The 21,927-nt window shown below is 60.5% G+C and overlaps 6 protein-coding genes across 6 annotated transcripts; all 6 read right to left on the reverse strand.

Annotated features, from left to right (window-relative positions):
* Nucleotides 1–801: 801 nt before the first annotated feature.
* LOC135312243 (feather keratin-like) lies at nucleotides 802–1,230 on the reverse strand. The gene has a single exon (XM_064445385.1). The coding sequence runs from the start codon at nucleotides 1,212–1,214 to the stop codon at nucleotides 906–908; it is 309 nt and encodes a 102-aa protein (XP_064301455.1). The 5' UTR covers nucleotides 1,215–1,230; the 3' UTR covers nucleotides 802–905.
* Nucleotides 1,231–5,017: 3,787 nt separating this feature from the next.
* LOC135312244 (feather keratin-like) lies at nucleotides 5,018–5,353 on the reverse strand. Its single transcript, XM_064445386.1, has one exon. It carries the CDS (start codon nucleotides 5,343–5,345, stop codon nucleotides 5,037–5,039), a length of 309 nt encoding a protein of 102 aa, XP_064301456.1. The 5' UTR covers nucleotides 5,346–5,353; the 3' UTR covers nucleotides 5,018–5,036.
* A 3,824-nt stretch (nucleotides 5,354–9,177) lies between these two features.
* On the reverse strand, nucleotides 9,178–9,486 carry LOC135312204 (feather keratin-like). Its single transcript, XM_064445342.1, has one exon. The coding sequence runs from the start codon at nucleotides 9,484–9,486 to the stop codon at nucleotides 9,178–9,180; it is 309 nt and encodes a 102-aa protein (XP_064301412.1).
* A 3,837-nt stretch (nucleotides 9,487–13,323) lies between these two features.
* Nucleotides 13,324–15,221, reverse strand: LOC135312269 (feather keratin-like). The gene is made up of 2 exons (XM_064445415.1): nucleotides 15,182–15,221; nucleotides 13,324–13,652 (listed from the first exon to the last, which is right to left on the reverse strand). Exons 1-2 carry the CDS (start codon nucleotides 15,219–15,221, stop codon nucleotides 13,324–13,326), a joined length of 369 nt encoding a protein of 122 aa, XP_064301485.1.
* A 2,243-nt stretch (nucleotides 15,222–17,464) lies between these two features.
* On the reverse strand, nucleotides 17,465–19,362 carry LOC135312271 (feather keratin-like). Its single transcript, XM_064445419.1, has 2 exons — nucleotides 19,323–19,362; nucleotides 17,465–17,793 (listed from the first exon to the last, which is right to left on the reverse strand). Exons 1-2 carry the CDS (start codon nucleotides 19,360–19,362, stop codon nucleotides 17,465–17,467), a joined length of 369 nt encoding a protein of 122 aa, XP_064301489.1.
* Nucleotides 19,363–21,604: 2,242 nt separating this feature from the next.
* On the reverse strand, nucleotides 21,605–21,913 carry LOC135312245 (feather keratin 1-like). Its single transcript, XM_064445387.1, has one exon. It carries the CDS (start codon nucleotides 21,911–21,913, stop codon nucleotides 21,605–21,607), a length of 309 nt encoding a protein of 102 aa, XP_064301457.1.
* Between the last annotated feature and the right edge of the window lie 14 nt (nucleotides 21,914–21,927).

Genomic DNA, 21,927 nt, shown 5'->3' on the forward strand with positions numbered 1-21,927 from the left:
CTGACTGCACACGGTCGTGGACAGCACGCTCGAGCTGACTCTGCTCAGGTTGAGAGCTGCATGATGTCCAGAGGTTCCTTGCGCACTCAGGGATTCTGTTAGCTGTGCTTCTGGTTGCTGTGATGGCCAGAGAGGCTTGCGGGGGAAGGGAGCTGGCGAAGTGCATGCTGCCCTGGGGAGCTGCTGTCAGAGGCATGGGTAGAATGCATTAGAACGTTCAAAGCTATGTTTAGGCAAGTGAAGGGCTTGTATGGTGGGGTGGAAGCCCATGCTGTGCTGCTCTGTTGTGGTGGCGGTGGCGGTGTTGCTGGGGCCACACTTGTTAAGCGAAGTCTCGTAGCCCTTTTCCGCCCACCCCGCTGGCCTCTTGAGCCCTGGCTTTGTGCTGGGTGAGGTTGGAGGAACCTTGGGAGAAGAAGGGAAGAGGAGACCTCACAGGCTGGGATGCAGGAGAACTTTATTGATGGACAAAAGAGAGCAAAAAGGCAGGAGCACCAAGTGGAAAGGAAGGGGTCTGAGGTGCAAGTCTAGCGACCATCAGCCGAGGTGCCGTGTGCGAGAGAGGACCTTGCCAGAGCAGCAAGAACTTCCTGCCGCACAGTGGGAGCAGCACGCCGGAGGTCCCCGGTGCTCTATGGCTTGTGAGCAAGTGATTGCAGTGGGCAGTACTGGAGACAGTAGAAGGGGTGATGCAAGGAAGGAAGTGGGAGAAGAGGAGGAGGTGCGTGGGCCATGTGTCCAGGCAGGCTGGGTTGGCCCCTTCCCTGCTTCCTTGCTTGGTGCCCTGAGAGGAGGAGCCGTGGAGGGCAGGTCCACGTGGCAGCAAGAGCCCGGAGGTGCGTCCTCAGTCCATGCCCTGGCTTGCAGGGTGCGTTGGTTGGTGTCAGGGGTGGTGGGCAGGGCCCTTAGCAGGGGTAGCAGCCCCTTCCGCCGCCGTAGCAGCCCAGGCCTCCAAAGCCGTAGCCGTAGCCGAAGCGGCCGGAAGAGACGGGCACTCCCTGGGAGCCGAGGACGTTGCCCACGGCAGCCGATGAGGAGGAGCCGACGGCGGTGCTCTGGGGGAAGGAGCTGAGGATGGGTCCTGGCAGGGTGACCAGCACGGCGGGAGGCTGGATGACGACGCGGGACTCCTCGCACTGCCTGACACAGGGCTCGTTGCAGCTGTTAGCCAGCGGGGTGGGTCCGCAGGGGCGGCAGAGGTCGTAGCAGGCCATGTGTGTGGGCTGGAGGGTCCCTGGAAGAGAGGGTGTTGAGAAAGCGTAGGGGCGTGGGGGTGCGAGGGGTGGTGTTGCAGGAGGGCAAGTGAGCGTGGAGGTGTGTTGTGTGGCTGTGGGGAGCGTGGCGGTGAGGAGGCGTCAGGGCTGCTGAGTTGGGGGCAGAGCGTGCTGGAAGAGCCGGGCCAGGTGGGGCAGGGGAAGAAGGGGAAGGAGGGGAAGGGGGTTCAGACTCACCTCGTTGACGTTGGAGGAGAAGGCACAAGGAGAAGTGTGTGAGGGAGAGAGGTGCTGGGCCGGCTTTTATACTGGTCGCCGAGTGCCCGAGGTGGTAAGGAAGCCTTTGCACATGACGGTGCTTTGCAGCAAGTGGCTGTTGCATGCCACAGTCATGCAGGTCATGAGGTGGGGCGTGTTTTCCTTCTGCAGTTGTGCACTTTCATGTCCTCTTCTTGAGGACGTGTGCCCTTGGCCCTGGCGGCAGCTTTTAAGTGAGACTATTAGAGGCCAAAGGCTTGGTTTGATGGCGCGTGTCAGGGCAGGCAGCATACGCGACCAAAGCGTTGGAGAGGCGGGGTGTCGTCAGTGAGGTCATGCCATGGCACTCATGTGGTGTGGTTTATTTTGTGGGTGCATTGTGAAGCGGGGGCCCCCTTTCCTCGCAGCCGTGGAAGGCTGGTCTCTTCTTTGAGGCGTGCCAGGCATGAGGCGCTGCCCCTTCCATGGCACTTGGTCCCTGCTGGCCTTGCTGCCAGGTGACTGAGGCTGTCTTTAGGCCTGGCCTAAAGCCACAGCTGGGTGTGCTCTGCACGTGTCTTGGTGCCCCTCTTGCTTGTGAGGTTGTAGGTGGGAGAAAGGAGGCTGCCTGTTTGCTGTTGCAGCCCCTCGGTGCTGTCCGTGGGGGTGTGAGTGGGAGCAGGCAGAGGAGGGCGGCTTGCGGGAGCAGGATGTTGCCCTGGCAGCCCACGTCCAGAGCTGGCAAGCCCTGTGGTGGGGGGAGCCCTGCCACGCTCCCCAAAGGCTTGTGTGGCCCCTCCATAGCGCCTCCCTTAGCTGGGGCTGGTCTGTTTGATGCAGCCTGGGCTCAGGCGTGACTCCGTGCTTGCTCTGGGGAGCCTCGCAAGGGCAAGTGAGTTTGTGGAGAGCCCGGGAGTGTGGCGAGAGGCAGAGGGTGAGCTGGAGCGGCTGGCAGGTGAGCCTGGTGATGCAGGGCCTTTGGGGTCTGTCTTTGGGGTGAGGCCACTTCTCTGCACAGTGTTTGACGGGCAGAAAGAGGATTTGGAGACTGCAGCAGGCACTGGAGGCGAGCATGCTGTACGGGGCTGCAGAGCCAAGGCCCGGGAGGTGGTGGATACACGCCGAAGAGTTGAGGACTGGCAAGGCCTGCCCCATTGAGCCAAGGTGAGTGTTTAGCAGGCTCTTTGTCAGGTGAGCAGTGCCTCTTGCTGAGGATGATGAAGGAGTGCCGTGCGTCTGGAGGTAAGCAAGTGTGTGGGACCTGAGGCCTTGTAGCTGCGACTGCTGAGGGAGCTGTCTCACGTCCTCGGGAGGCCACTCTCCACGACCTTGTGAAGGTCATGGTGCCTGCGGGCGTTTTGTGATGGCTGGAAGAGAGCTGCCAGCCCTTCTATCGTGAAGAAGACCCGGAGGGACGATCTGGGTAAGAAGAGGTTGCCTAGGCTGACCTAGTTTCCAAGAAAGGGGAGGGAGGAAATGGTCCTGGAGAGCACTGCCAAGCCCAGCAAGGACAAGCAGGCGATGGAGAGTCATCAGCGTGGATTTACGAAGGGGAAGTCGTGCTTGACTGACCTCCGTGTTTTCTCCGTTGAAGTGACTAGCTTTGTGGATGACGAGAGAGTCGTGGCTGGTGTTTACCTTGACCTTTCAGTGAAGCCTTTGACACTTTCTCCCGTTGCACGCTCCTAGACAAGCGGAGAAATTCCGGCTTGTGTAAGTGGAGGGAGACCAGAGGATGCGCAAGGGGTTGAAGGGCTGGTCCCAGAGGCTTGTGGTGAGTGGCCCAAAGTGCAGATGGAGGCAAGTCTCAGGCGGTGTAGCCCAGGACTCGGGTGCGTGAGGCCAACCCTGTCCAAGATCCTCATCGATGAGGTGGGCCCAGGGACGGAGTGCCCCCTCGGCAAGTTGGCAAATGATGCAAAATCTGGAGGAGTGGCTGCGGCACCGGCTGCTTTGACAGTATTGCCAGGGAGCTGGAGAGGCTGGAGAACGGGGCAGAGAGGAATCTCCGGAAGGTCAAGAGGGGGAAGTGCCAAGTCCTGCGTCTGGGGACGAAGAGAGGCTGGGGGCCGAGGAGCTGGAAAGCAGCTTTGCTGAGCACGACTTTGTGGTGCTGGCAGAGGAAAAGCTGACTGCGAAGCAGCAATGCAGCCTTGTGGCACAAGAGGCCAGGAGTCCCCCGGGGTGGCGTTGGGAAGAGCATTGCCAGCAGGTCAGTGAAGGTGATCTTGCTCTCTTTTCAGCACTGGTGAGGCCCCGTGGGGAGTCGTGTCTCCAGTGGAGGGCTTTCCAGCAGAAGAAAGACATGGCCTTAGAGGATCGAGTCGAGTGCGAGGCCACCAAGAGGCTGAAGGGCCTGGAGCATCCTTCCTGTGAGGAGAAGCTGAGAGAGCTGGGAGGTTTTTCAGCCAGAAAGCAAGGCCGTGCAGGGGAGATGTCCTCAATGTGTCTAAATCCCAGGTGGGAGGACTGCATTCCCCCTCCTCGGGAACGAGGCCAGGGGACTCAGCCTCTTCTCATGGGTGCCCACGGCCAGGGCAAGGGCAAATGGAGAAAGGGGAAAAGACGTGCCATTTCCTTGGAAGAGAAGGCAAGCCTTTTTCCGTGTGAGGGTGGGGAAGCAGTGGAGCCGCTTGCGCAGGGAGGTGTGGCAGTCCCCGTCCTTAGGGATCCTGAAAACCTGACTGCACACGGTCGTGGACAGCACGCTCGAGCTGACTCTGCTCAGGTTGAGAGCTGCATGATGTCCAGAGGTTCCTTGCGCACTCAGGGATTCTGTTGGCTGTGCTTCTGGTTGCTGTGATGGCCAGAGAGGCTTGCGGGGGAAGGGAGCTGGCGAAGTGCATGCTGCCCTGGGGAGCTGCTGTCAGAGGCATGGGTAGAATGCATTAGAACGTTCAAAGCTATGTTTAGGCAAGTGAAGGGCTTGTATGGTGGGGTGGAAGCCCATGCTGTGCTGCTCTGTTGTGGTGGCGGTGGCGGTGTTGCTGGGGCCACACTTGTTAAGCGAAGTCTCGTAGCCCTTTTCCGCCCACCCCGCTGGCCTCTTGAGCCCTGGCTTTGTGCTGGGTGAGGTTGGAGGAGGCTTGGGAGAAGAAGGGAAGAGGAGACCTCACAGGCTGGGATGCAGGAGCACTTTATTGATGGACAAAAGAGAGCAAAAAGGCAGGAGCACCAAGTGGAAAGGAAGGGGTCTGAGGTGCAAGTCTAGCGACCATCAGCCGAGGTGCCGTGTGCGAGAGAGGACCTTGCCAGAGCAGCAAGAACTTCCTGCCGCACAGTGGGAGCAGCACGCCGGAGGTCCCCGGTGCTCTATGGCTTGTGAGCAAGTGATTGCAGTGGGCAGTACTGGAGACAGTAGAAGGGGTGATCCAAGGAAGGAAGTGGGAGAAGAGGAGGAGGTGCGTGGGCCATGTGTCCAGGCAGGCTGGGTTGGCCCCTTCCCTGCTTCCTTGCTTGGTGCCCTGAGAGGAGGAGCCGTGGAGGGCAGGTCCACGTGGCAGCAAGAGCCCGGAGGTGCGTCCTCAGTCGATGCCCTGGCTTGCAGGGTGCGTTGGTTGGTGTCAGGGGTGGTGGGCAGGGCCCTTAGCAGGGGTAGCAGCCCCTTCCGCCGCCGTAGCAGCCCAGGCCTCCAAAGCCGTAGCCGTAGCCGAAGCGGCCGGAAGAGACGGGCACTCCCTGGGAGCCGAGGACGTTGCCCACGGCAGCTGATGAGGAGGAGCCGACGGCGGTGCTCTGGGGGAAGGAGCTGAGGATGGGTCCTGGCAGGGTGACCAGCACGGCGGGAGGCTGGATGACGACGCGGGACTCCTCGCACTGCCTGACACAGGGCTCGTTGCAGCTGTTAGCCAGCGGGGTGGGTCCGCAGGGGCGGCAGAGGTCGTAGCAGGCCATGTGTGTGGGCTGGAGGGTCCCTGGAAGAGAGGGTGTTGAGAAAGCATAGGGGCGTGGGGGTGCGAGGGGTGGTGTTGCAGGAGGGCAAGTGAGCGTGGAGGTGTGTTGTGTGGCTGTGGGGAGCGTGGCGGTGAGGAGGCGTCAGGGCTGCTGAGTTGGGGGCAGAGCATGCTGGAAGAGCCAGGCCAGGTGGGGCAGGGGAAGAAGGGGAAGGAGGGGAAGGAGGGGAAGGGGGTTCAGACTCACCTTGTTGACGTTGGAGGAGAAGGCACAAGGAGAAGTGTGTGAGGGAGAGAGGTGCTGGGCCGGCTTTTATACTGGTCGCCGAGTGCCCGAGGTGGTAAGGAAGCCTTTGCACATGACGGTGCTTTGCAGCAAGCGGCTGTTGCATGCCACAGTCATGCAGGTCATGAGGTGGGGCGTGTTTTCCTTCTGCAGTTGTGCACTTTCATGTCCTCTTCTTGAGGACGTGTGCCCTTGGCCCTGGCGGCAGCTTTTAAGTGAGACTATTAGAGGCCAAAGGCTTGGTTTGATGGCGCGTGTCAGGGCAGGCAGCATACGTGACCAAAGCGTTGGAGAGGCAGGGTGTCGTCAGTGAGGTCATGCCATGGCACTCATGTGGTGCGGTTTATTTTGTGGGTGCATTGTGAAGCGGGGGCCCCCTTTCCTCGCAGCTGTGGAAGGCTGGTCTCTTCTTTGAGGCGTGCCAGGCATGAGGCGCTGCCCCTTCCATGGCACTTGGTCCCTGCTGGCCTTGCTGCCAGGTGACTGAGGCTGTCTTTAGGCCTGGCCTAAAGCCACAGCTGGGTGTGCTCTGCACGTGTCTTGGTGCCCCTCTTGCTTGTGAGGTTGTAGGTGGGAGAAAGGAGGCTGCCTGTTTGCTGTTGCAGCCCCTCGGTGCTGTCCGTGGGGGTGTGAGTGGGAGCAGGCAGAGGAGGGCGGCTTGCGGGAGCAGGATGTTGCCCTGGCAGCCCACGTCCAGAGCTGGCAAGCCCTGTGGTGGGGGGAGCCCTGCCACGCTCCCCAAAGGCTTGTGTTGGCCCCTCCGTAGCGCCTCCCTTAGCTGGGGCCGGCCCGTTTGATGCAGCCTGGTCTCTGGCGTGACTCCGTGCTTGCTCTGGGGAGCCTCGCAAGGGCAAGTGAGTTTGTGGAGAGCCCGGGAGTGTGGCGAGAGGCAGAGGGTGAGCTGGAGCGGCTGGCAGGTGAGCCTGGTGATGCAGGGCCTTTGGGGTCTGTCTTTGGGGTGAGGCCACTTCTCTGCACAGTGTTTGACGGGCAGAAAGAGGATTTGGAGACTGCAGCAGGCACTGGAGGCGAGCATGCTGTACGGGGCTGCAGAGCCAAGGCCCGGGAGGTGGTGGATACACGCCGAAGAGTTGAGGACTGGCAAGGCCTGCCCCATTGAGCCAAGGTGAGTGTTTAGCAGGCTCTTTGTCAGGTGAGCAGTGCCTCTTGCTGAGGATGATGAAGGAGTGCCGTGCGTCTGGAGGTAAGCAAGTGTGTGGGACCTGAGGCCTTGTAGCTGCGACTGCTGAGGGAGCTGTCTCACGTCCTCGGGAGGCCACTCTCCACGACCTTGTGAAGGTCATGGTGCCTGCGGGCGTTTTGTGATGGCTGGAAGAGAGCTGCCAGCCCTTCTATCGTGAAGAAGACCCGGAGGGACGATCTGGGTAAGAAGAGGTTGCCTAGGCTGACCTAGTTTCCAAGAAAGGGGATGGAGGAAATGGTCCTGGAGAGCACTGCCAAGCCCAGCAAGGACAAGCAGGCGATGGAGAGTCATCGGCGTGGATTTACGAAGGGGAAGTCGTGCTTGACTGACCTCCGTGTTTTCTCCGTTGAAGTGACTAGCTTTGTGGATGACGAGAGAGTCGTGGCTGGTGTTTACCTTGACCTTTCAGTGAAGCCTTTGACACTTTCTCCCGTTGCACGCTCCTAGACAAGCGGAGAAATTCCGGCTTGTGTAAGTGGAGGGAGACCAGAGGATGCGCAAGGGGTTGAAGGGCTGGTCCCAGAGGCTTGTGGTGAGCGGCCCAAAGTGCAGATGGAGGCAAGTCTCAGGCGGTGTAGCCCAGGACTCGGGTGCGTGAGGCCAACCCTGTCCAAGATCCTCATCGATGAGGTGGGCCCAGGGACGGAGCGCCCCCTCGGCAAGTTGGCAAATGATGCAAAATCTGGAGGAGTGGCTGCGGCACCGGCTGCTTTGACAGTATTGCCAGGGAGCTGGAGAGGCTGGAGAACGGGGCAGAGAGGAATCTCCGGAAGGTCAAGAGGGGGAAGTGCCAAGTCCTGCATCTGGGGACGAAGAGAGGCTGGGGGCCGAGGAGCTGGAAAGCAGCTTTGCTGAGCACGACTTTGTGGTGCTGGCAGAGGAAAAGCTGACTGCGAAGCAGCAATGCAGCCTTGTGGCACAAGAGGCCAGGAGTCCCCCGGGGTGGCGTTGGGAAGAGCATTGCCAGCAGGTCAGTGAAGGTGATCTTGCTCTCTTTTCAGCACTGGTGAGGCCCCGTGGGGAGTCGTGTCTCCAGTGGAGGGCTTTCCAGCAGAAGAAAGACATGGCCTTAGAGGATCGAGTCGAGTGCGAGGCCACCAAGAGGCTGAAGGGCCTGGAGCATCCTTCCTGTGAGGAGAAGCTGAGAGAGCTGGGAGGTTTTTCAGCCAGAAAGCAAGGCCGTGCAGGGGAGATGTCCTCAATGTGTCTAAATCCCAGGTGGGAGGACTGCATTCCCCCTCCTCGGGAACGAGGCCAGGGGACTCAGCCTCTTCTCATGGGTGCCCACGGCCAGGGCAAGGGCAAATGGAGAAAGGGGAAAAGACGTGCCATTTCCTTGGAAGAGAAGGCAAGCCTTTTTCCGTGTGAGGGTGGGGAAGCAGTGGAGCCGCTTGCGCAGGGAGGTGTGGCAGTCCCCGTCCTTAGGGATCCTGAAAACCTGACTGCACACGGTCGTGGACAGCACGCTCGAGCTGACTCTGCTCAGGTTGAGAGCTGCATGATGTCCAGAGGTTCCTTGCGCACTCAGGGATTCTGTTGGCTGTGCTTCTGGTTGCTGTGATGGCCAGAGAGGCTTGCGGGGGAAGGGAGCTGGCGAAGTGCATGCTGCCCTGGGGAGCTGCTGTCAGAGGCATGGGTAGAATGCATTAGAACGTTCAAAGCTATGTTTAGGCAAGTGAAGGGCTTGTATGGTGGGGTGGAAGCCCATGCTGTGCTGCTCTGTTGTGGTGGCGGTGGCGGTGTTGCTGGGGCCACACTTGTTAAGCGAAGTCTCGTAGCCCTTTTCCGCCCACCCCGCTGGCCTCTTGAGCCCTGGCTTTGTGCTGGGTGAGGTTGGAGGAACCTTGGGAGAAGAAGGGAAGAGGAGACCTCACAGGCTGGGATGCAGGAGAACTTTATTGATGGACAAAAGAGAGCAAAAAGGCAGGAGCACCAAGTGGAAAGGAAGGGGTCTGAGGTGCAAGTCTAGCGACCATCAGCCGAGGTGCCGTGTGCGAGAGAGGACCTTGCCAGAGCAGCAAGAACTTCCTGCCGCACAATGGGAGCGGCACGCCGGAGGTCCCCGGTGGTCTATGGCTTGTGAGCAAGTGATTGCAGTGGGCAGTACTGGAGACAGTAGAAGGGGTGATGCAAGGAAGGAAGTGGGAGAAGAGGAGGAGGTGCGTGGGCCATGTGTCCAGGCAGGCTGGGTTGGCCCCTTCCCTGCTTCCTTGCTTGGTGCCCTGAGAGGAGGAGCCGTGGAGGGCAGGTCCACGTGGCAGCAAGAGCCCGGAGGTGCATCCTCAGTCGATGCCCTGGCTTGCAGGGTGCGTTGGTTGGTGTCAGGGGTGGTGGGCAGGGCCCTTAGCAGGGGTAGCAGCCCCTTCCGCCGCCGTAGCAGCCCAGGCCTCCAAAGCCGTAGCCGTAGCCGAAGCGGCCGGAAGAGACGGGCACTCCCTGGGAGCCGAGGACGTTGCCCACGGCAGCCGAAGAGGAGGAGCCGACGGCGGTGCTCTGGGGGAAGGAGCTGAGGATGGGTCCTGGCAGGGTGACCATCACGGCGGGAGGCTGGATGACGACGCGGGACTCCTCGCACTGCCTGACACAGGGCTCGTTGCAGCTGTTAGCCAGCGGGGTGGGTCCGCAGGGGCGGCAGAGGTCGTAGCAGGCCATGTGTGTGGTGTGGGCTGGAGGGTCCCTGGAAGAGAGGGTGTTGAGAAAGCATAGGGGCGTGGGGGTGCGAGGGGTGGTGTTGCAGGAGGGCAAGTGAGCGTGGAGGTGTGTTGTGTGGCTGTGGGGAGCGTGGCGGTGAGGAGGCGTCAGGGCTGCTGAGTTGGGGGCAGAGCATGCTGGAAGAGCCAGGCCAGGTGGGGCAGGGGAAGAAGGGGAAGGAGGGGAAGGAGGGGAAGGGGGTTCAGACTCACCTCGTTGACGTTGGAGGAGAAGGCACAAGGAGAAGTGTGTGAGGGAGAGAGGTGCTGGGCCGGCTTTTATACTGGTCGCCGAGTGCCCGAGGTGGTAAGGAAGCCTTTGCACATGACGGTGCTTTGCAGCAAGCGGCTGTTGCATGCCACAGTCATGCAGGTCATGAGGTGGGGCGTGTTTTCCTTCTGCAGTTGTGCACTTTCATGTCTTCTTCTTGAGGACGTGTGCCCTTGGCCCTGGCGGCAGCTTTTAAGTGAGACTATTAGAGGCCAAAGGCTTGGTTTGATGGCGCGTGTCAGGGCAGGCAGCATACGTGACCAAAGCGTTGGAGAGGCAGGGTGTCGTCAGTGAGGTCATGCCATGGCACTCATGTGGTGTGGTTTATTTTGTGGGTGCATTGTGAAGCGGGGGCCCCCTTTCCTCGCAGCTGTGGAAGGCTGGTCTCTTCTTTGAGGCGTGCCAGGCATGAGGCGCTGCCCCTTCCATGGCACTTGGTCCCTGCTGGCCTTGCTGCCAGGTGACTGAGGCTGTCTTTAGGCCTGGCCTAAAGCCACAGCTGGGTGTGCTCTGCACGTGTCTTGGTGCCCCTCTTGCTTGTGAGGTTGTAGGTGGGAGAAAGGAGGCTGCCTGTTTGCTGTTGCAGCCCCTCGGTGCTGTCCGTGGGGGTGTGAGTGGGAGCAGGCAGAGGAGGGCGGCTTGCGGGAGCAGGATGTTGCCCTGGCAGCCCACGTCCAGAACTGGCAAGCCCTGTGGTGGGGGGAGCCCTGCCACACTCCCCAAAGGCTTGTGTTGGCCCCTCCGTTGCGCTTCCCTTAGCTGGGGCTGGTCTGTTTGATGCAGCCTGGTCTCTGGCGTGACTCCGTGCTTGCTCTGGGGAGCCTCGCAAGGGCAAGTGAGTTTGTGGAGAGCCCGGGAGTGTGGCGAGAGGCAGAGGGTGAGCTGGAGCGGCTGGCAGGTGAGCCTGGTGATGCAGGGCCTTTGGGGTCTGTCTTTGGGGTGAGGCCACTTCTCTGCACAGTGTTTGACGGGCAGAAAGAGGATTTGGAGACTGCAGCAGGCACTGGAGGCGAGCATGCTGTACGGGGCTGCAGAGCCAAGGCCCGGGAGGTGGTGGATACACGCCGAAGAGTTGAGGACTGGCAAGGCCTGCCCCATTGAGCCAAGGTGAGTGTTTAGCAGGCTCTTTGTCAGGTGAGCAGTGCCTCTTGCTGAGGATGATGAAGGAGTGCCGTGCGTCTGGAGGTAAGCAAGTGTGTGGGACCTGAGGCCTTGTAGCTGCGACTGCTGAGGGAGCTGTCTCACGTCCTCGGGAGGCCACTCTCCACGACCTTGTGAAGGTCATGGTGCCTGCGGGCGTTTTGTGATGGCTGGAAGAGAGCTGCCAGCCCTTCTATCGTGAAGAAGACCCGGAGGGACGATCTGGGTAAGAAGAGGTTGCCTAGGCTGACCTAGTTTCCAAGAAAGGGGAGGGAGGAAATGGTCCTGGAGAGCACTGCCAAGCCCAGCAAGGACAAGCAGGCGATGGAGAGTCATCGGCGTGGATTTACGAAGGGGAAGTCGTGCTTGACTGACCTCCGTGTTTTCTCCGTTGAAGTGACTAGCTTTGTGGATGACGAGAGAGTCGTGGCTGGTGTTTACCTTGACCTTTCAGTGAAGCCTTTGACACTTTCTCCCGTTGCACGCTCCTAGACAAGCGGAGAAATTCCGGCTTGTGTAAGTGGAGGGAGACCAGAGGATGCGCAAGGGGTTGAAGGGCTGGTCCCAGAGGCTTGTGGTGAGCGGCCCAAAGTGCAGATGGAGGCAAGTCTCAGGCGGTGTAGCCCAGGACTCGGGTGCGTGAGGCCAACCCTGTCCAAGATCCTCATCGATGAGGTGGGCCCAGGGACGGAGCGCCCCCTCGGCAAGTTGGCAAATGATGCAAAATCTGGAGGAGTGGCTGCGGCACCGGCTGCTTTGACAGTATTGCCAGGGAGCTGGAGAGGCTGGAGAACGGGGCAGAGAGGAATCTCCGGAAGGTCAAGAGGGGGAAGTGCCAAGTCCTGCGTCTGGGGACGAAGAGAGGCTGGGGGCCGAGGAGCTGGAAAGCAGCTTTGCTGAGCACGACTTTGTGGTGCTGGCAGAGGAAAAGCTGACTGTGAAGCAGCAATGCAGCCTTGTGGCACAAGAGGCCAGGAGTCCCCCGGGGTGGCGTTGGGAAGAGCATTGCCAGCAGGTCAGTGAAGGTGATCTTGCTCTCTTTTCAGCACTGGTGAGGCCCTGTGGGGAGTCGTGTCTCCAGTGGAGGGCTTTCCAGCGGAAGAAAGACATGGCCTTAGAGGATCGAGTCGAGTGCGAGGCCACCAAGAGGCTGAAGGGCCTGGAGCATCCTTCCTGTGAGGAGAAGCTGAGAGAGCTGGGAGGTTTTTCAGCCAGAAAGCAAGGCCGTGCAGGGGAGATGTCCTCAATGTGTCTAAATCCCAGGTGGGAGGACTGCATTCCCCCTCCTCGGGAACGAGGCCAGGGGACTCAGCCTCTTCTCATGGGTGCCCACGGCCAGGGCAAGGGCAAATGGAGAAAGGGGAAAAGACGTGCCATTTCCTTGGAAGAGAAGGCAAGCCTTTTTCCGTGTGAGGGTGGGGAAGCAGTGGAGCCGCTTGCGCAGGGAGGTGTGGCAGTCCCCGTCCTTAGGGATCCTGAAAACCTGACTGCACACGGTCGTGGACAGCACGCTCGAGCTGACTCTGCTCAGGTTGAGAGCTGCATGATGTCCAGAGGTTCCTTGCGCACTCAGGGATTCTGTTGGCTGTGCTTCTGGTTGCTGTGATGGCCAGAGAGGCTTGCGGGGGAAGGGAGCTGGCGAAGTGCATGCTGCCCTGGGGAGCTGCTGTCAGAGGCATGGGTAGAATGCATTAGAACGTTCAAAGCTATGTTTAGGCAAGTGAAGGGCTTGTATGGTGGGGTGGAAGCCCATGCTGTGCTGCTCTGTTGTGGTGGCGGTGGCGGTGTTGCTGGGGCCACACTTGTTAAGCGAAGTCTCGTAGCCCTTTTCCGCCCACCCCGCTGGCCTCTTGAGCCCTGGCTTTGTGCTGGGTGAGGTTGGAGGAACCTTGGGAGAAGAAGGGAAGAGGAGACCTCACAGGCTGGGATGCAGGAGAACTTTATTGATGGACAAAAGAGAGCAAAAAGGCAGGAGCACCAAGTGGAAAGGAAGGGGTCTGAGGTGCAAGTCTAGCGACCATCAGCCGAGGTGCCGTGTGCGAGAGAGGACCTTGCCAGAGCAGCAAGAACTTCCTGCCGCACAGTGGGAGCAGCACGCCGGAGGTCCCCGGTGCTCTATGGCTTGTGAGCAAGTGATTGCAGTGGGCAGTACTGGAGACAGTAGAAGGGGTGATGCAAGGAAGGAAGTGGGAGAAGAGGAGGAGGTGCGTGGGCCATGTGTCCAGGCAGGCTGGGTTGGCCCCTTCCCTGCTTCCTTGCTTGGTGCCCTGAGAGGAGGAGCCGTGGAGGGCAGGTCCACGTGGCAGCAAGAGCCCGGAGGTGCGTCCTCAGTCCATGCCCTGGCTTGCAGGGTGCGTTGGTTGGTGTCAGGGGTGGTGGGCAGGGCCCTTAGCAGGGGTAGCAGCCCCTTCCGCCGCCGTAGCAGCCCAGGCCTCCAAAGCCGTAGCCGTAGCCGAAGCGGCCGGAAGAGACGGGCACTCCCTGGGAGCCGAGGACGTTGCCCACGGCAGCCGATGAGGAGGAGCCGACGGCGGTGCTCTGGGGGAAGGAGCTGAGGATGGGTCCTGGCAGGGTGACCATCACGGCGGGAGGCTGGATGACGACGCGGGACTCCTCGCACTGCCTGACACAGGGCTCGTTGCAGCTGTTAGCCAGCGGGGTGGGTCCGCAGGGGCGGCAGAGGTCGTAGCAGGCCATGTGTGTGGGCTGGAGGGTCCCTGGAAGAGAGGGTGTTGAGAAAGCATAGGGGCGTGGGGGTGCGACGGGTGGTGTTGCAGGAGGGCAAGTGAGCGTGGAGGTGTGTTGTGTGGCTGTGGGGAGCGTGGCGGTGAGGAGGCGTCAGGGCTGCTGAGTTGGGGGCAGAGCATGCTGGAAGAGCCAGGCCAGGTGGGGCAGGGGAAGAAGGGGAAGGAGGGGAAGGAGGGGAAGGGGGTTCAGACTCACCTTGTTGACGTTGGAGGAGAAGGCACAAGGAGAAGTGTGTGAGGGAGAGAGGTGCTGGGCCGGCTTTTATACTGGTCGCCGAGTGCCCGAGGTGGTAAGGAAGCCTTTGCACATGACGGTGCTTTGCAGCAAGCGGCTGTTGCATGCCACAGTCATGCAGGTCATGAGGTGGGGCGTGTTTTCCTTCTGCAGTTGTGCACTTTCATGTCTTCTTCTTGAGGACGTGTGCCCTTGGCCCTGGCGGCAGCTTTTAAGTGAGACTATTAGAGGCCAAAGGCTTGGTTTGATGGCGCGTGTCAGGGCAGGCAGCATACGTGACCAAAGCGTTGGAGAGGCAGGGTGTCGTCAGTGAGGTCATGCCATGGCACTCATGTGGTGCGGTTTATTTTGTGGGTGCATTGTGAAGCGGGGGCCCCCTTTCCTCGCAGCTGTGGAAGGCTGGTCTCTTCTTTGAGGCGTGCCAGGCATGAGGCGCTGCCCCTTCCATGGCACTTGGTCCCTGCTGGCCTTGCTGCCAGGTGACTGAGGCTGTCTTTAGGCCTGGCCTAAAGCCACAGCTGGGTGTGCTCTGCACGTGTCTTGGTGCCCCTCTTGCTTGTGAGGTTGTAGGTGGGAGAAAGGAGGCTGCCTGTTTGCTGTTGCAGCCCCTCGGTGCTGTCCGTGGGGGTGTGAGTGGGAGCAGGCAGAGGAGGGCGGCTTGCGGGAGCAGGATGTTGCCCTGGCAGCCCACGTCCAGAGCTGGCAAGCCCTGTGGTGGGGGGAGCCCTGCCACGCTCCCCAAAGGCTTGTGTTGGCCCCTCCGTAGCGCCTCCCTTAGCTGGGGCCGGCCCGTTTGATGCAGCCTGGTCTCTGGCGTGACTCCGTGCTTGCTCTGGGGAGCCTCGCAAGGGCAAGTGAGTTTGTGGAGAGCCCGGGAGTGTGGCGAGAGGCAGAGGGTGAGCTGGAGCGGCTGGCAGGTGAGCCTGGTGATGCAGGGCCTTTGGGGTCTGTCTTTGGGGTGAGGCCACTTCTCTGCACAGTGTTTGACGGGCAGAAAGAGGATTTGGAGACTGCAGCAGGCACTGGAGGCGAGCATGCTGTACGGGGCTGCAGAGCCAAGGCCCGGGAGGTGGTGGATACACGCCGAAGAGTTGAGGACTGGCAAGGCCTGCCCCATTGAGCCAAGGTGAGTGTTTAGCAGGCTCTTTGTCAGGTGAGCAGTGCCTCTTGCTGAGGATGATGAAGGAGTGCCGTGCGTCTGGAGGTAAGCAAGTGTGTGGGACCTGAGGCCTTGTAGCTGCGACTGCTGAGGGAGCTGTCTCACGTCCTCGGGAGGACACTCTCCACGACCTTGTGAAGGTCATGGTGCCTGCGGGCGTTTTGTGATGGCTGGAAGGGAGCTGCCAGCCCTTCTATCGTGAAGAAGACCCGGAGGGACGATCTGGGTAAGAAGAGGTTGCCTAGGCTGACCTAGTTTCCAAGAAAGGGGATGGAGGAAATGGTCCTGGAGAGCACTGCCAAGCCCAGCAAGGACAAGCAGGCGATGGAGAGTCATCGGCGTGGATTTACGAAGGGGAAGTCGTGCTTGACTGACCTCCGTGTTTTCTCCGTTGAAGTGACTAGCTTTGTGGATGACGAGAGAGTCGTGGCTGGTGTTTACCTTGACCTTTCAGTGAAGCCTTTGACACTTTCTCCCGTTGCACGCTCCTAGACAAGCGGAGAAATTCTGGCTTGTGTAAGTGGAGGGAGACCAGAGGATGCGCAAGGGGTTGAAGGGCTGGTCCCAGAGGCTTGTGGTGAGCGGCCCAAAGTGCAGATGGAGGCAAGTCTCAGGCGGTGTAGCCCAGGACTCGGGTGCGTGAGGCCAACCCTGTCCAAGATCCTCATCGATGAGGTGGGCCCAGGGACGGAGCGCCCCCTCGGCAAGTTGGCAAATGATGCAAAATCTGGAGGAGTGGCTGCGGCACCGGCTGCTTTGACAGTATTGCCAGGGAGCTGGAGAGGCTGGAGAACGGGGCAGAGAGGAATCTCCGGAAGGTCAAGAGGGGGAAGTGCCAAGTCCTGCATCTGGGGACGAAGAGAGGCTGGGGGCCGAGGAGCTGGAAAGCAGCTTTGCTGAGCACGACTTTGTGGTGCTGGCAGAGGAAAAGCTGACTGCGAAGCAGCAATGCAGCCTTGTGGCACAAGAGGCCAGGAGTCCCCCGGGGTGGCGTTGGGAAGAGCATTGCCAGCAGGTCAGTGAAGGTGATCTTGCTCTCTTTTCAGCACTGGTGAGGCCCCGTGGGGAGTCGTGTCTCCAGTGGAGGGCTTTCCAGCAGAAGAAAGACATGGCCTTAGAGGATCGAGTCGAGTGCGAGGCCACCAAGAGGCTGAAGGGCCTGGAGCATCCTTCCTGTGAGGAGAAGCTGAGAGAGCTGGGAGGTTTTTCAGCCAGAAAGCAAGGCCGTGCAGGGGAGATGTCCTCAATGTGTCTAAATCCCAGGTGGGAGGACTGCATTCCCCCTCCTCGGGAACGAGGCCAGGGGACTCAGCCTCTTCTCATGGGTGCCCACGGCCAGGGCAAGGGCAAATGGAGAAAGGGGAAAAGACGTGCCATTTCCTTGGAAGAGAAGGCAAGCCTTTTTCCGTGTGAGGGTGGGGAAGCAGTGGAGCCGCTTGCGCAGGGAGGTGTGGCAGTCCCCGTCCTTAGGGATCCTGAAAACCTGACTGCACACGGTCGTGGACAGCACGCTCGAGCTGACTCTGCTCAGGTTGAGAGCTGCATGATGTCCAGAGGTTCCTTGCGCACTCAGGGATTCTGTTGGCTGTGCTTCTGGTTGCTGTGATGGCCAGAGAGGCTTGCGGGGGAAGGGAGTTGGCGAAGTGCATGCTGCCCTGGGGAGCTGCTGTCAGAGGCATGGGTAGAATGCATTAGAACGTTCAAAGCTATGTTTAGGCAAGTGAAGGGCTTGTATGGTGGGGTGGAAGCCCATGCTGTGCTGCTCTGTTGTGGTGGCGGTGGCGGTGTTGCTGGGGCCACACTTGTTAAGCGAAGTCTCGTAGCCCTTTTCCGCCCACCCCGCTGGCCTCTTGAGCCCTGGCTTTGTGCTGGGTGAGGTTGGAGGAACCTTGGGAGAAGAAGGGAAGAGGAGACCTCACAGGCTGGGATGCAGGAGAACTTTATTGATGGACAAAAGAGAGCAAAAAGGCAGGAGCACCAAGTGGAAAGGAAGGGGTCTGAGGTGCAAGTCTAGCGACCATCAGCCGAGGTGCCGTGTGCGAGAGAGGACCTTGCCAGAGCAGCAAGAACTTCCTGCCGCACAGTGGGAGCAGCACGCCGGAGGTCCCCGGTGCTCTATGGCTTGTGAGCAAGTGATTGCAGTGGGCAGTACTGGAGACAGTAGAAGGGGTGATGCAAGGAAGGAAGTGGGAGAAGAGGAGGAGGTGCGTGGGCCATGTGTCCAGGCAGGCTGGGTTGGCCCCTTCCCTGCTTCCTTGCTTGGTGCCCTGAGAGGAGGAGCCGTGGAGGGCAGGTCCACGTGGCAGCAAGAGCCCGGAGGTGCATCCTCAGTCGATGCCCTGGCTTGCAGGGTGCGTTGGTTGGTGTCAGGGGTGGTGGGCAGGGCCCTTAGCAGGGGTAGCAGCCCCTTCCGCCGCCGTAGCAGCCCAGGCCTCCAAAGCCGTAGCCGTAGCCGAAGCGGCCGGAAGAGACGGGCACTCCCTGGGAGCCGAGGACGTTGCCCACGGCAGCCGAAGAGGAGGAGCCGACGGCGGTGCTCTGGGGGAAGGAGCTGAGGATGGGTCCTGGCAGGGTGACCATCACGGCGGGAGGCTGGATGACGACGCGGGACTCCTCGCACTGCCTGACACAGGGCTCGTTGCAGCTGTTAGCCAGCGGGGTGGGTCCGCAGGGGCGGCAGAGGTCGTAGCAGGCCATGTGTGTGGGCTGGAGGGTCCCTGGAAGAGAGGGTGTTGAGAAAGCATAGGGGCGTGGGGGTGCGAGGGGTGGTGTTGCAGGAGGGCAAGTGAGCGTGGAGGTGTGTTGTGTGGCTGTGGGGAGCGTGGCGGTGAGGAGGCGTCAGGGCTGCTGAGTTGGGGGCAGAGCATGCTGGAAGAGCCAGGCCAGGTGGGGCAGGGGAAGAAGGGGAAGGAGGGGAAGGAGGGGAAGGGGGTTCAGACTCACCTTGTTGACGTTGGAGGAGAAGGCACAAGGAGAAGTGTGTGAGGGAGAGAGGTGCTGGGCCGGCTTTTATACTGGTCGCCGAGTGCCCGAGGTGGTAAGGAAGCCTTTGCACATGACGGTGCTTTGCAGCAAGCGGCTGTTGCATGCCACAGTCATGCAGGTCATGAGGTGGGGCGTGTTTTCCTTCTGCAGTTGTGCACTTTCATGTCCTCTTCTTGAGGACGTGTGCCCTTGGCCCTGGCGGCAGCTTTTAAGTGAGACTATTAGAGGCCAAAGGCTTGGTTTGATGGCGCGTGTCAGGGCAGGCAGCATACGTGACCAAAGCGTTGGAGAGGCAGGGTGTCGTCAGTGAGGTCATGCCATGGCACTCATGTGGTGCGGTTTATTTTGTGGGTGCATTGTGAAGCGGGGGCCCCCTTTCCTCGCAGCTGTGGAAGGCTGGTCTCTTCTTTGAGGCGTGCCAGGCATGAGGCGCTGCCCCTTCCATGGCACTTGGTCCCTGCTGGCCTTGCTGCCAGGTGACTGAGGCTGTCTTTAGGCCTGGCCTAAAGCCACAGCTGGGTGTGCTCTGCACGTGTCTTGGTGCCCCTCTTGCTTGTGAGGTCGTAGGTGGGAGAAAGGAGGCTGCCTGTTTGCTGTTGCAGCCCCTCGGTGCTGTCCGTGGGGGTGTGAGTGGGAGCAGGCAGAGGAGGGCGGCTTGCGGGAGCAGGATGTTGCCCTGGCAGCCCACGTCCAGAGCTGGCAAGCCCTGTGGTGGGGGGAGCCCTGCCACGCTCCCCAAAGGCTTGTGTTGGCCCCTCCGTAGCGCCTCCCTTAGCTGGGGCTGGTCTGTTTGATGCAGCCTGGTCTCTGGCGTGACTCCGTGCTTGCTCTGGGGAGCCTCGCAAGGGCAAGTGAGTTTGTGGAGAGCCCGGGAGTGTGGCGAGAGGCAGAGGGTGAGCTGGAGCGGCTGGCAGGTGAGCCTGGTGATGCAGGGCCTTTGGGGTCTGTCTTTGGGGTGAGGCCACTTCTCTGCACAGTGTTTGACGGGCAGAAAGAGGATTTGGAGACTGCAGCAGGCACTGGAGGCGAGCATGCTGTACGGGGCTGCAGAGCCAAGGCCCGGGAGGTGGTGGATACACGCCGAAGAGTTGAGGACTGGCAAGGCCTGCCCCATTGAGCCAAGGTGAGTGTTTAGCAGGCTCTTTGTCAGGTGAGCAGTGCCTCTTGCTGAGGATGATGAAGGAGTGCCGTGCGTCTGGAGGTAAGCAAGTGTGTGGGACCTGAGGCCTTGTAGCTGCGACTGCTGAGGGAGCTGTCTCACGTCCTCGGGAGGCCACTCTCCACGACCTTGTGAAGGTCATGGTGCCTGCGGGCGTTTTGTGATGGCTGGAAGAGAGCTGCCAGCCCTTCTATCGTGAAGAAGACCCGGAGGGACGATCTGGGTAAGAAGAGGTTGCCTAGGCTGACCTAGTTTCCAAGAAAGGGGAGGGAGGAAATGGTCCTGGAGAGCACTGCCAAGCCCAGCAAGGACAAGCAGGCGATGGAGAGTCATCGGCGTGGATTTACGAAGGGGAAGTCGTGCTTGACTGACCTCCGTGTTTTCTCCGTTGAAGTGACTAGCTTTGTGGATGACGAGAGAGTCGTGGCTGGTGTTTACCTTGACCTTTCAGTGAAGCCTTTGACACTTTCTCCCGTTGCACGCTCCTAGACAAGCGGAGAAATTCCGGCTTGTGTAAGTGGAGGGAGACCAGAGGATGCGCAAGGGGTTGAAGGGCTGGTCCCAGAGGCTTGTGGTGAGCGGCCCAAAGTGCAGATGGAGGCAAGTCTCAGGCGGTGTAGCCCAGGACTCGGGTGCGTGAGGCCAACCCTGTCCAAGATCCTCATCGATGAGGTGGGCCCAGGGACGGAGCGCCCCCTCGGCAAGTTGGCAAATGATGCAAAATCTGGAGGAGTGGCTGCGGCACCGGCTGCTTTGACAGTATTGCCAGGGAGCTGGAGAGGCTGGAGAACGGGGCAGAGAGGAATCTCCGGAAGGTCAAGAGGGGGAAGTGCCAAGTCCTGCATCTGGGGACGAAGAGAGGCTGGGGGCCGAGGAGCTGGAAAGCAGCTTTGCTGAGCACGACTTTGTGGTGCTGGCAGAGGAAAAGCTGACTGCGAAGCAGCAATGCAGCCTTGTGGCACAAGAGGCCAGGAGTCCCCCGGGGTGGCGTTGGGAAGAGCATTGCCAGCAGGTCAGTGAAGGTGATCTTGCTCTCTTTTCAGCACTGGTGAGGCCCCGTGGGGAGTCGTGTCTCCAGTGGAGGGCTTTCCAGCGGAAGAAAGACATGGCCTTAGAGGATCGAGTGAGTGCGAGGCCACCAAGAGGCTGAAGGGCCTGGAGCATCCTTCCTGTGAGGAGAAGCTGAGAGAGCTGGGAGGTTTTTCAGCCAGAAAGCAAGGCTGTGCAGGGGAGATGTCCTCAATGTGTCTAAATCCCAGATGGGAGGACTGCATTCCCCCTCCTCGGGAACGAGGCCAGGGGACTCAGCCTCTTCTCATGGGTGCCCACGGCCAGGGCAAGGGCAAATGGAGAAAGGGGAAAAGACGTGCCATTTCCTTGGAAGAGAAGGCAAGCCTTTTTCCGTGTGAGGGTGGGGAAGCAGTGGAGCCGCTTGCGCAGGGAGGTGTGGCAGTCCCCGTCCTTAGGGATCCTGAAAACCTGACTGCACACGGTCGTGGACAGCACGCTCGAGCTGACTCTGCTCAGGTTGAGAGCTGCATGATGTCCAGAGGTTCCTTGCGCACTCAGGGATTCTGTTGGCTGTGCTTCTGGTTGCTGTGATGGCCAGAGAGGCTTGCGGGGGAAGGGAGCTGGCGAAGTGCATGCTGCCCTGGGGAGCTGCTGTCAGAGGCATGGGTAGAATGCATTAGAACGTTCAAAGCTATGTTTAGGCAAGTGAAGGGCTTGTATGGTGGGGTGGAAGCCCATGCTGTGCTGCTCTGTTGTGGTGGCGGTGGCGGTGTTGCTGGGGCCACACTTGTTAAGCGAAGTCTCGTAGCCCTTTTCCGCCCACCCCGCTGGCCTCTTGAGCCCTGGCTTTGTGCTGGGTGAGGTTGGAGGAGGCTTGAGAGAAGAAGGGAAGAGGAGACCTCACAGGCTGGGATGCAGGAGAACTTTATTGATGGACAAAAGAGAGCAAAAAGGCAGGAGCACCAAGTGGAAAGGAAGGGGTCTGAGGTGCAAGTCTAGCGACCATCAGCCGAGGTGCCGTGTGCGAGAGAGGACCTTGCCAGAGCAGCAAGAACTTCCTGCCGCACAGTGGGAGCAGCACGCCGGAGGTCCCCGGTGCTCTATGGCTTGTGAGCAAGTGATTGCAGTGGGCAGTACTGGAGACAGTAGAAGGGGTGATGCAAGGAAGGAAGTGGGAGAAGAGGAGGAGGTGCGTGGGCCATGTGTCCAGGCAGGCTGGGTTGGCCCCTTCCCTGCTTCCTTGCTTGGTGCCTTGAGAGGAGGAGCCGTGGAGGGCAGGTCCACGTGGCAGCAAGAGCCCGGAGGTGCGTCCTCAGTCGATGCCCTGGCTTGCAGGGTGCGTTGGTTGGTGTCAGGGGTGGTGGGCAGGGCCCTTAGCAGGGGTAGCAGCCCCTTCCGCCGCCGTAGCAGCCCAGGCCTCCAAAGCCGTAGCCATAGCCAAATCCACCGGAGGAGACGGGCACTCCCTGGGAGCCGAGGACGTTGCCCACGGCAGCCGATGAGGAGGAGCCGACGGCAGTGCTCTGGGGGAAGGAGCTGAGGATGGGTCCTGGCAGGGTGACCAGCACGGCGGGAGGCTGGATGACGACGCGGGAGTCCTCGCACTGCCTGACACAGGGCTCGTTGCAGCTGTTAGCCAGCGGGGTGGGTCCGCAGGGGCGGCAGAGGTCGTAGCAGGCCATGTGTGTGGTGTGGG

This window comes from Phalacrocorax carbo, chromosome 2, assembly GCF_963921805.1.
Source record: "Phalacrocorax carbo chromosome 2, bPhaCar2.1, whole genome shotgun sequence".
Classification (NCBI taxonomy): domain Eukaryota; kingdom Metazoa; phylum Chordata; class Aves; order Suliformes; family Phalacrocoracidae; genus Phalacrocorax; species Phalacrocorax carbo.

Bases quoted from the DNA above. Each gene is read 5' to 3' on its own strand.
- LOC135312243 (XM_064445385.1), bottom strand. From the start codon at position 1,214: ATGGCCTGCTACGACCTCTGCCGCCCCTGCGGACCCACCCCGCTGGCT.
- LOC135312244 (XM_064445386.1), bottom strand. From the start codon at position 5,345: ATGGCCTGCTACGACCTCTGCCGCCCCTGCGGACCCACCCCGCTGGCT.
- LOC135312204 (XM_064445342.1), bottom strand. From the start codon at position 9,486: ATGGCCTGCTACGACCTCTGCCGCCCCTGCGGACCCACCCCGCTGGCT.
- LOC135312269 (XM_064445415.1), bottom strand. From the start codon at position 15,221: ATGACCTTCACAAGGTCGTGGAGAGTGTCCTCCCGAGGAC. The intron at 13,653-15,181 runs GTGAGACAGCTC...CCTCTCTTCCAG, and splicing joins GAGAGTGTCCTCCCGAGGAC to GGACCCTCCAGCCCACACAC.
- LOC135312271 (XM_064445419.1), bottom strand. From the start codon at position 19,362: ATGACCTTCACAAGGTCGTGGAGAGTGGCCTCCCGAGGAC. The intron at 17,794-19,322 runs GTGAGACAGCTC...CCTCTCTTCCAG, and splicing joins GAGAGTGGCCTCCCGAGGAC to GGACCCTCCAGCCCACACAC.
- LOC135312245 (XM_064445387.1), bottom strand. From the start codon at position 21,913: ATGGCCTGCTACGACCTCTGCCGCCCCTGCGGACCCACCCCGCTGGCT.